This window comes from Hyaena hyaena, unplaced genomic scaffold, assembly GCF_003009895.1.
Source record: "Hyaena hyaena isolate Hyena2069 unplaced genomic scaffold, ASM300989v1 scaffold_44, whole genome shotgun sequence".
Taxonomy (NCBI): Eukaryota; Metazoa; Chordata; class Mammalia; order Carnivora; family Hyaenidae; genus Hyaena; species Hyaena hyaena.
The window spans coordinates 1,732,290-1,744,491 of NW_024080676.1; the positions used below are offsets into that span (position 1 = coordinate 1,732,290).

Sequence of the window (12,202 nt, forward strand, 5' to 3'; positions counted from 1 at the left end):
TACTGCGGCCATTTATCTGTCTGCCCCAAACTTTCCATTTATCTCCTACAGTATCCCCCAACTTGGCCTAACTCCTATCCCTTCAAAAACTCCAGTCATTGGAAAATCATGTCTAGCAGAGACATACTGCAACATCATCATGTAGCTGCCTTTCCTTGCTTTTCCCCCCATGTCTCTATTACAGCACCAATACAGATCCATCAACACTGTTCTAGGATGTCAAGTTTCTCATGGTCAAATGCTTTCATCTGAGCTTCTGCATGGAGAATCCACCCCTTATCTCAGGGTGCATCCAAGAGATGAGAGAATCCTAGCTCAAGCTAGGATGCTGGGCTTGAGTTTGCTCTCAGTGCCTGCTGGTCGTCACCCAAGTTCACCTTCAGGGGCAGTCTGAGGAACTGCTATCTGGAGCCCTTTTCTGAAATCCTGTCTTCAAGTTCATTTCTCCTGTGAGAAGACAGCACCTCCTCATTACAGGCCCTCCCTGCAGCTGTTGCCTGAGGCGGCCACAAGGCTTCCTCTGTTAACTGCCCCTTGGTGTTTTCTGATGGGCGTTCATTCAGTACACAGCATTGCCAAGAGAGGCGGAGAGACAGACAGATGTAACAGTTCCTTATATTAGTTTCATACCAAAGCAGGATTAAAGGTTAAATCGCAGCCAGATTGAGATTTTGGAGAGAGGATCTTTATGCCAAAAGTACGTTCACATTCTGAATGGTTCCTGAATTTTTTAAAAAGATTTTTAAAGTCTGTTTATTCACATCTATTTTTAGCTATGTGAAATCATTTCCAAGAAGAGAATAGTTCATGGTTTAAAGAGCGTGACTCAAAACAAATTTCTGATTTTAAAAGGATAAACATGGGAGAATTTATTCACGCCTGTCTGCTCAGGAGTTCAGGTGGAAAAGGAACGGGAGCATCTCAAGGAGCTTGCTGTATGGTACCCGCATGCGAAGAGTCTCCCCTGGCTGACAATATCACATTTGTTTAAAGATCACCTTTCACTCCAAAATCTAGTATTAGAAGGAATCTGAAAGGAGAATTCAAGTTTTTAGACCGAGGTCCCCATGGTCCCAAGCAGCTTCATGCATTTTCTTATCATACATACATGCACTGTCGTTGGAGAAGCCATTTTGCTGAGTGCTGCTGACATACTGCTTAAGCACTGGAATTGGAAGGTAATTGTTGAAATGGCCATGTAGGAATGCCCATGTTTTCTGGCTAGCACTTACCAATATGCCCCAGGTACCACCTTTCTTGTGGAACTGCCTTTCTTGTGGTAATGCTGAGCCCATTTAAGAACTCCCAGAGATGTGGGGCACCTGGATGGCTCAGTCGGGTAAGCATCTCGGCTCAGGTCATGATCTCGTGGTCCATGAGTTCAAGCCCCATGTTGGGCTCTGTGCTGACAGCTCAGAGCATGGCGCCTGCTTCAGATTCTGTGTCTCCCTCTTTCTCTGTGCCCCGCCCCCGTCTCTCTCTCTCAAAACTAAACAAACATTAAAATAAAATTTTAAAAAAAGGAACTCCCAGAGATCTCACAGGGTAACAGTGTGAGTTTCTGTGAGCACAGAATGGTCACCCAAAGCCCTGGCCTCCAGCTCGCATCAACAGCAGTTACTTCTAACTCTCAATTTACCCAGATTAGTGGTAACAGACGTATATTACACACATATCGCATGTACATGGAATGCACGCTCATCATGTACATGTAATACAGGACATCAGCAAGCAAGTTAATATTTGCTCTTCCAAAGCTCAACTTCATTCATTTGACTTTGCATAGATGTGTACTGTCTTCCCTGATGAATGGGTGGAATCCATTTTTTTAGGGGTGATTCCAACCAGCCTTTCTTATCAACACAGTGTGCTTTGGCTAAGTGTTAGCAGAGCAAGCTGATTAAAGTCATGTACAGTATAGTTGGGGCGCCTGGGTGGTTCAGTTGGTTAAGCGTCCAACTTCGGCTCAGGTCATGATCTTACAGTTCGTAGGTTTGAGCCCTACGTCGGGCTCTGTGCTGACAGCTCAGAGCCTGGAGCCTGCTTCAGGTTCTGTGTCTCCCCCTCTCTCTGACCCTCCCCTGCTCACACAGTGTCTCCCCCTCCCCTCAGAAATAAATTTAAAAAACATTAAAAAAAAATAAAGTCATGTACAGTATAGTAGTCCCCACTTATCCGCGGCCATACATCCTAAGACCTTTAGTGGATGCCTGAAAGTGCACGTACTGTTGAACCTTATACATACTGTGCTTTTTCCTATACACACATACCTATGATAAAGTTTAATGTATAAATCAGGCACAGTAAGAGATGAACAATAACTAATAATAAAATAGAACTATAACAATATACTAATAAGTTACGCAGCTGTGGTCTCTCTTTCAAAATATCTTATTGTACTGAACTCACCCTTCTTCTGATGATGTGAGATGATAAAATGCCTAAGTGATGAGATGAGTGAGGTGAATGACGTAGGCGCCGTGACACAGGGTCAGGCTACTATTGCCCTTCTGACGATTTGTCAGGAGGATCGTGTATTTCAGGGCTGCAGTTGACTGCAGGGAAAGCGAAACCACAGATCAAGGGGGACTACTGAACAATGGCAGTTCCGAGTACTACCGCCTCAATTCTTTTCAGCTGCAACTCAGATTCTATGATGTAAACTAACCTTCCACTATGTGCTGCACCAGTAGCCCAGTCATCTGTCAACTACTGTTATGAAATGAGTGACAAAGCAGCATAGATTGGCCTTATTCTTCTTGATCCCCCATATGTAGGGCTACTGAGGCCACAGCAGGCCCGAATAAGAACTGTTTGGCGATGAGAAGTAAGAAAACTGGAGACAGGTTACAGAACAGGATCTAAAACTGCCTTTTTCCAAGGCAGTTGTGAAAAAGTTTATCAAGGTTCTTAAGTATACAATACTTCATTTCTCCCTAGGCCACCACTGTTTGGTTGGGAATATGTGAGGTCGTTTGCAAAGTGAATGTGGTAGTTTCCCTGATTTGATATTGTCACTTGTGGCTGTGGAGGATTCCCAGGGAACAGAATCAAATGCACTGCTACGCAGAACTGACTGTGGAGACCACATTTCATATGGTCCAATTGTTAGTGAGCTTAATGAAGTGGGAAGGAAGTGAATTTTTTAAAAGGCACTGTTTATGGACATAACATATTAAAGTGCAATCATGTGCATTTTTTGGCCAGTTTGCACATTAAAACATGCTGTGAAAGTCCATCCTAAATGCCAACACAAACAGGGAGATATTTGATGTTTTCTTTTTTCTGGACTGAGGCCTTTCTCCCCCAACCCAACCCTCTTTCCTTCTTGTAGAATTGGCTGGAATGGTTCTAAAATAGGGTCCTGAGTGAGCATTTCCACCAATTTCTTCACCTCAAAACCTCAGTGAATATAAAAACCGAAGCTACCCCACACACGGGCAAATAGGGTCATTAAAAATCCATGACACTTCTGCTTCATGTGGGGGAAACAGCTTCTGTGCTACATGCACCCCTTCTTCTGAATGTTCAGGGCCACAAACCGTTTCCTGAAATTTCTCTTTCTAGCAAATGGTATCTGTCACTCAGACTGTTCACACCAATGGTTCTCAGACCTGCCTGCATGTCAGAATCACTTGGAGAGATTTTTGAATATACTGATGTTTACTAGGTCCCTCTTCCTCTTGGAGGGTGGGGCCTAGTCCTGGGTATTATTTTAAGTATCCTGGGTGACCCAGGATAAAGGACACTAATCTACAAAACACCATTTAGCAACTGATGAGTGTGAGACACAGATTCTTTGTTCTACCTCCATAAATTGGTTTGGTTATTATTATTTTAATTGCATTGAACAGTTGTTTGACTGAATTCACCCAATGCCTAGGTTCCTGGAAAATAAAACTGACATTATCCAATGATCAGTTCTGAAACCTACCTTTGAAGCCAGTAATGGTTTGGTGTCTTCTATTTCGATAACGACGTCCCGGCAGGGTGGGGTAGACAGAAGGGAGGCTGCAAGACAAACAACTTCACACCTAAGATACTTAGAAAAAACAGTACTGAACATTCTAGTTCAAGTTCAAGTTCAGCATCCACACTGGAAAGTAGATTTTACTCATGGGTAGGGACTCACTGAGTAGAGAGGACCATCCCCGAATGGAGAAGGAGACCCAGTAACTCATCACATTTCCCAAAACGTGATGTAGGTTTAGACATTTTCTCTTGTCTTGGACAGTTAGCCCGGTGCCTGTACACAGGAAGTGCTCAAAAAAGAATGGCTCAATTGTGTCGATACCTGTCTTTAGAGGATGTGAGCGGAAAAGGAAACCCACATCTAAAAGAGTTCGAGTTTCTTAGAATCTGTTCCAAGACACAGCAAAGCAAAGCAGGGCAAACAGTTGCACATTTCAGGCCTGAAGCTGCAGCCGGCTCATTCAGCTCCAGTTCCTATAGTGTGAGCACAGGGAAGAGGCATCACCCTGGCTTTATGCAGTCCCCAGAATACGGCTGACCCTGAACAACACAGGTTTGAACTGTGTAGGTCCACGTATATGTGGATTTTTTTCAATACGGTATGGTACTGTAAGTATATTTTTTTCCTTATGGTTTTCCTAGTGTCTTCTTTTCTCTAGCTTTCTTTATTGTAAGAGTCCAGTATATAAAATATACAACATACAAAAAATGTGTTAATGAACTGTTTATGTTATTGGCATTGAAGGCTTCTGGTTAATAGGAGACTATTAGTAGTTAAGCTTTAGGAGAGTCAAAGTTGTACACGGCTCTCTGACTGCATGAAGGTCAGTGCCCCTGACCCCTGCGTTGTTCAAGGATCAACTTTAGTGCAGGGCTTAGGGGCTCGGGGGTTGGAACCAGGTTTGGTTCCACTGAGGCCTCAGCCTGGGGCATAGGTGTGGGTGAGGAGTGTGTCTACCCTTTATGGAAGGGTAGTCAGACATTCAGTGGGAGGCCAGCACCCAGACAGGACAAGCTACCAAGCCAAAAGAACTTTCTGCTTAACCCACCTGTGTAGGACCAAAGGCAAGGGAGGGAAGACACATATTTAGGTATTACGTGCCTGGGAGTGGGCTAAGCCTTTTATGTACTTTATCTCACTTAATCCCTCAATAATCCTGTAGAATGCACCATTATCCCCATTTTAATATTAAAAAACAAATTGATGCTAAGAGAATGCAAGTTACTCACTTCCGGTTAAACAGACAGTAGGAAGTGGAAGTAGATGACCTATGGCAGTCTGACCCCAGAGCTTGTGTTTAAACATGCCAGAGCCCAGGGCAGAATAAATGCTGAATGAAGTGGGAAAGGAGGAAGGGGGACACCAGGGAGACAGGGAGAGGGACATTTACTGAACATTTGAGATACTCCACTTGCTATGCTAGCTCATTCTATATCCCTGTAGCACGCTTACCCCCACCAGCAGTCTCTGCGTTTCCAAGAGAGGCTCCCCCCACAACTCCTGCCCACAACACAGCACGTGGCAGCCAGGGGGGTAGGTGTGTGGGAACACAGCTGTATGCCAGCTCCGTCACCCCAGTTCTCTGCTTTACCAGCCTCATGTAAACGAAGCCTCAAGGACAGGAGGAAAAGCTAATCTGTATGCTTCCAACACTAGGCCAGCCAATTACGTTCCTCAACTCTTACTCTATTATTGGTTTTAAGAAACTACCAGATTGATATAAAATAATAGACTCTGGTCTTGGGAACATTATGCTCTACCCACCCTATCCTCCTTAAGGGTTTTCCTCTTTGAAGAGTTCTCTGAAACACTGACCACACTTCACATTAATTACATACAGTCACTAACCAGGAGACCTCTGCCTGAGGCCCACCCCACCCCCCACCTCCACCCCCCAACAGACCTACAAGTCCACACTCAGAAGCCAGCAAAAAGTTGCAGATTTTGTGATTTCCTGTATTAGGATCAAAGAACTTTGTCTCATGGAAGCAGCAAGGAAAATGCCAGGACAATGGTTTCTTTCCACTGAGTGACCCCAAATTAAACAATGCCGCAGTTACAACAATCTTTGTTGCTATAAAAAAGTGTTGCTATTTTAGGTACTATCGATTCAACACAAAATGCTTTGCATGGAAAATTTCTAGATAAACCCATGTTAAGTTTGTTTTTTTGCCCACGTGTGATTGTGGATTTTATTTTTTCCTCTCCTCTGAATCAGGGCTATAGGATGCTCAGACCCATAGAACAGATGAGTTTCAGATGCTCTGTCAAATCAGTACCAAACCTTCTGGAAGATTAAATAGAACTGGTTAGCAGGACAGCTGCTTAAACAGAAGACATCTGTTACAGTCTTGAGGCACCGGCGATCAGCTGAATCAATGTGTGCCAGCTCCCATGGCATCTAATCTCATGAAGCCAGTAGCCCCGGGACTTTGTTCACTATGGTGACCCGCTCTCCAGCCCTCAACATAGACCCTGGCACATGGCAAGCTAAAAACAAGTCATTACTGAATGGTCAACAGCAAAATGCTATTCACTAGTTATTATTTATTTGGAGCCCTAAGGTAAGCATTATGCCCCTCTGTCATTTACCTACGAATCATGTGACCTACAGCAGGCAAGTCACCAGTTTCTCCTCCATGAATAACAATGAAATGATACCTTTCAAATTACATCACAGTAAGGGGATGTGTTCATGAGCACAACAGATGGAAGGCAACTGGAAATAAAAATCCTCCCCCTGCTTCACTGCTCAGGAGGGGACAGCTGTGTTCCTTATTCAAAGCACTGATCACACTGGACTACAACCACTCGTTTCCTGGTTTGTCTTCTCTGCTGGACTACATGAAAACTCTACAAAGCACTTAACATTTCCTGAAGGGACAGCTTATGTTCAGCCAGGGACAGGTTATTCAGAAGGTAACAGTTTGGGCGCTGGATGCCCTCCCCCCCCAACACAAAGTGGGAATTCAAATCTAGCTTTACCACCTACTGACTATACCACTTACAAAGTTACATGGCCCACTGTAAATCAAACGAGTTCCTCATCTGCTTGAATATTTTTTTTTATCTTGAGGAGGTTTGTAAGTCTGATTAAATCAGATCTCACATGAAAAACCCATAATGATATTTAAAGACGTGCATTTTACCTTTTAGCTGTGGCACAAGATCTTCCTTTCCTGCATAAGGGTCGCAGCGAAAACGGTCCAGGCGGTCGATGGTGCACTGCCCAACGACAGGCTTCCGCCCGAACTGCCTGTGGTCGATGACCTTGATCACCAGCGGAGGCATGTACAATTCCTCCTTGGGCAAGAACTGGGGATCACAGAGGTGGACATCACTTTTCTGTGCATGACAGTAAACTCCCGCAGAGGGACCAACACAGACTCTTTTGACCCATTTGGTGTAGCCCCAAGGACTCACAGTATGTAGTTCAGGAATTTGGGTGCTAGGCAAGCAGCACAGTGCTTCAGGGCAGGAGCTTTGAGAGCCAGATTGCCCGGGGTCAAATCCTGGCTACCAGGAGCCGCTTGGCCTCAGGCAACTTTCCAAAGCCCTAGTCTCCTCAGTTATAGGAGAGTTGGTAACTGATTGGAGGTGAACTGCTTAGAACAGGGTCTTAGTGCCCTATAACAGAATGCAGACTCAGCATCTAGTCCCTATAACAGGATGCAGACTCAGCATCTAGTTAGCATTTAGAAGTCACTGAGATAAAACTGAATCTTCAAGAGAAATTACTGTGGCTTGGGAATCTTTTACTCTTGGAAGTTCAGTGTCCAAATGGAATGCTCATTTTTCCTCGATTCCTCCTGTTCTTCCATGTGGAATTTGGTGGCGTTGGTGACACTGCCTGATTAGGGAATCATGGGCTGGTCTGGGGGTCTGCTTGGTACATGGTGCAGATACATTTCCATCTCTGGCCTTGCAAAGGAATCAAAGTTGGGGTTGAGGAGTGGCTATTCTCACTCCTGCTGACTGAGATTCAGACTAGAGCTTGGGGGGTGGGGGAGGGGCTGGGGAGTGGGCAAGGGTGGGCAGGGATTCTGGCTTGGAGCATCCAGGTGGCTCCCTCAGCACACTGCAGGGGGAGCAGCACGGGCTTTGGAGCTGGAGGAACCTAAGTCCAAACACTGGCTGCCTACTTGCCAGCTGGGTCCCTGGTGTCAATTACCTACCTTCTGGGTTTCTGCTACGGTGGGTATTTAATGAGTGCAAAATGCCTGCCCTGCAGGGTGTAGGACCAGCTCTAGCACCCAGCTCTGGGGCTGTCCCCTCTCGACATAATCACTGCAGCACAGGTGTGGCCTGACACTTACTTGCAGGACCTGGATAAGGTGTCCCCCTCTCTAGGCCTCAGTTTCTTCATCTGTAAAAGCCTAAGTTAAATCACAGGACCCTAGAGTTTGAGAATGGTGTGTTAGCGACACCAAATGAGTAGGGAGAGAGAAGGAATGCGAAGGTCCTGGGCTTTCTACTCCAAAAAAGCTAAGGAAATGAACTGATTTTATCTCTTTGATACAGTACAGTAAGAGAGAGACTTTTCTTCTTAAAAACCTAAGGATTTAACTGCTTTAAAAGTGGGAGGACTGGGTTTCCTCTTCTTGCTCCGAAGTCCTACGGGGTCTACAATGGAGGACCGTGAACCGGATCTGACACTGTCCCATTCCTAACAACCAGTGGAGCAAGGTGGGTCCCCTCCAGAGGCACCCGGAGGAGGGGCGCAGTCATGGGCTGTTGGGCACAGCCCCACCCCCCAAATGGGCTCCGCACCTGCCCTTCCTCAGCCAGCCAGTCCCTAACTGCAGGCTTCTGGTCCATGCACACCTGCAAGGGCAGGACTGAGGGTTAGTATTCTGCCCTCAGGGGACTGACCCAAAGCCTGAACCTGGCAGCTGAAGAGATGAAAAGTTTATTCGAGAAATATGCAAGTATTTCTCATAAATATTTCTGTATCACGGGGGATGCCTAAAGCTTCAAGAAACCATCACTACAGTATGACAGTCGAAGGGACAAAAGTCACTGGCAAGCTGAATCCAAGGCGAGGTTTTTCTATTTGCTGTCAGGATCTGGAAATATATAAACTGTGTGTGGGGGCGGGGTGTGTGATTATAAACATACATATCCATATTTCACATAAAACTCAGGTACTCCGCACACATGGACTATTACAGTCTTGATACTGTACCACTTTCATGAAGAGAATAGAACTTGGGAAGTTGGGTGTCTTCTTAAGGTTTTTGATCACCACTGACTCTACCCTTTCCCCTCCACACTCCACAATGAGGCTGGGGGATGTGATAGAAGCCATCTGGTAGTTCTTCATATTTCTTAAGCCCCAAGCTAGAATCTAAGAAAACAATAAAAAAAAAAAGAGAGAGAGAGAGAGAGGGAAACCCCTGTATATTAAAAATAATACTCAAAGGAAAAATTCTTCCTTAATAACTGATAAATCCCTTAAGGCTGACTTGTATAGATTTGTCTAAAACCTTTGAGATTTTTATTCTGAAAACCTGTAGCTCATGCAGAGAAAACAGGTTTGCCCCTTTTCTTCTTCCTGAGCTGCTAACGAGCAGAGCAATGAGGAGTGCATGAATCAAATCCTGGCTGTGAACCCGGGCAGGTTAGTAACCTCTCCATGTCTCATGTGCAAACGGGACTGACAGCATTATCTATCACAGGGTCATTCTGAGGATCAAGTGTAAACTTCTTAACACAGTGTCTGACATGTAAGCATTCAAAAATGATAGCTGTTGTTTAAAGCCATCTGTTTGGTCTCTGGGAACTCTTACCAAGATAGCTTGAGAATGGAAATCTCAAGGTAACAGCAAGGAAGAGACCTTGAGAGTAGACCAGACGCTGTCCATCAAGCTACCAGTTAGCTCCATCAGCCTGTATCTGCCCTGATTATCTGGCATGTCAGCCATTTCTTGTTACTCCCATGCCTCTCTCCACCTCGGGTCCCTTCTTGGGTTTCCTGCTCTCTCTCTGCGCACATGCACAATGCTCTTTGCCTTCCCTCTCCCAGCTCTCCAGTTGAGATGGGAAAGCCAGAAATCTCCTGGATCTTAGTAAATGAGAACCTTAGATTCCCTCAGTAATGCTGGAATTGACCTGTTCTTATTTCAACAAGTCTTTTATGTCCGTGAGTATTTTAGATTTTTAGACAAATGCCTTAGGAAGTTGAACACGGCAAGAGAATAGGTAACAAGATTTCATTTCCCAGGTGAAAGATGCCAGTTCTGTCGCTATGTCATTTGACTTGATTGATAAAACTTAGGGAGCTGCGTACCTCAATAGCAGTGAGCTGGACCACAGGTCTGATCCCCTGGGGGACCATGTATAGATTTGGAGCCCTTTGTGAGGGAAGGATGGGAAGGTTGGAGCCATCCTGTAAAAAAACATGGAAAGGTCAATGCCTCTCTTTAGTTCAAGTAAATGGTGTCTCGGGTTATTAACAAGTGTTTTAAGCAGCTGCTATGAAAGAATAGGTCAGTGAGAACCCAGTAAGTACCTTGTGCCTCAGAATCAGCTCAGCAGTTACAAGGACATCCCCACAGGCTTTGTCTCCATTCATCACAGGGTGCCAGAGAAGTTTGGGCGTGATATCTGTTTCTGAGTTTAGTTTTACCAGAGGAGAGCAAAAGCTTCGTCCCAAAAATTCATCTTTGCCCTAGAGAAACAAACAATCCTTAAATTCCCCAACAAGTATCCCGGTAAACCTCCAGTATTCCCCAAGCCATCTTGGAAATTCTAAACTACCTACCACTTGGTCATTGTCAAAAAGTTCGATGACAACTTTGGGTGGGTTCTGTAGAAGTGTCTGGGGCTCTCCATAGATTTCAATTTCATCAAATATAATCGTTTGGTCCCATGTGGGATTCAGAGTTGAGTGGATAATCTCAGTGGTTTTGCTTCGATGGAGGAAGGAGACATGAGCATATGGATCTAAAACAGAAGAAGAGAGGGGCACCTGGTGACTCAGTTGGCTAAGCGTTGACTCTTGATTGCGGCTCAGGTCATGATCTCATGGTTCATGAGACAGAGCCTTGTGTTGGGCTCTGTGCTAGGTGTGGAGCCTGTGTAAGAGTCTCTCTCTCCCTCTTCATTGGCCCCTCTCCCACTCACATTCTCTCTCATGAAATGAAATAATAAAATAAAATAAAATAAAATAAAATAAAAATAAGAAATAAAACAGAAGAAGAGAGTAACAGTGAGGCCATAGCTAAGGTCCAGTTTCCCAGGAACACTCATTTCAATTGCACACTCTTCCTCAAGGTGCACTGATCCCAGGCCCTCACCACCACTTGGGAGACAGACTGCCAAAGTAATCTTGAAAAAGAACAAAGTTGGATGCATCACAGTTGCTGGTTTTAAATTATAGTACAGAATTATAGACATCAAAACGGTATGGGAGTAGAATAGAAATAGACACAGGAATCAATAGAACAGAATAGAGAACTCAGAAATAAATGCATGCATGTGATCAATTAATTTTCAATATAGGTGCCAAGAATACACAGTGGAGAAAGGATAGAATTTTTGATTAAGGCACCAAGAATGCACAATGAAGAAAAGATAGTCTCTTTGACAAATGACGCTGGGAAAACTGGACAGCCACATGCAGAAGGAGAAAACAGGAGCCTGTTTTACACCATATGCAGAAATCAACTCAAAAGAGACTAAATACTTGAACAGAGGACCTGAAATCATAAAACTCCTTAAAGAATGTATAAGGGGTAAGCTCCTTGACACTTGGCAGTGATCTTTTTGGGGATCTCTGACACCAAACACAAAGGCAGCAGAAGCAAAAATAAATAGCAGAACTACATCAAACTAAAAACCTGTGCAGCAAAGGAAACAATCAACAAAATGAAAACCCATGGAATGGGAAAAAACCATATGTGACCCACATGTCTGATAAGGCGTTAATATCCAACATTTGCAAGGAACTCATACAAAATAGCAAAAAGTCCAAATGACCCAATTAAAAAATGGGCAAAGGACATGAATAGACATTTCTCTGAAGAAGACATACAAACGGCCAACAGACACATGAAAGGTGTTCAACATGATTCATCATCAGGGAAATGCAAATCAAAACCACAATGAGATATTAAGTAACCTCTCTATCCTGTTAGGATGTCTTATTATCAAAAAGATGGAGATAACAAGTGTTGGTGAGGATGTGGAGAAAAGGGAGCCTTGGGCACTGCTGGTGAAAATGCAGAC

At 44.4% G+C, this 12,202-nt stretch overlaps 1 protein-coding gene across 3 annotated transcripts in view; it reads right to left on the minus strand.

The window, feature by feature from the left end:
- MYOF (myoferlin) overlaps window positions 1-12,202 on the minus strand; it is a 156,252-nt gene that overhangs the window by 26,805 nt on the left and 117,245 nt on the right. For 2 of the 3 annotated variants that reach the window (XR_005528089.1, XM_039230276.1), the window contains exons 33-39: window positions 10,737-10,918; window positions 10,485-10,643; window positions 10,263-10,361; window positions 9,159-9,320; window positions 7,123-7,288; window positions 3,935-4,011; window positions 1,109-1,165 (exon numbers count right to left, since the gene is read on the minus strand). Coding sequence is in view for 2 of the 3 variants with exons in the window: in XM_039230276.1 (XP_039086207.1) it covers window positions 1,109-1,165; window positions 3,935-4,011; window positions 7,123-7,288; window positions 9,159-9,320; window positions 10,263-10,361; window positions 10,485-10,643; window positions 10,737-10,918 (902 nt within the window). In the remaining variant the exon portion in view is untranslated. The remainder of the gene's footprint in view (window positions 1-1,108; window positions 1,166-3,934; window positions 4,012-7,122; window positions 7,289-9,158; window positions 9,321-10,262; window positions 10,362-10,484; window positions 10,644-10,736; window positions 10,919-12,202) is intronic. The other variant, XM_039230277.1, reaches the window with a different exon arrangement.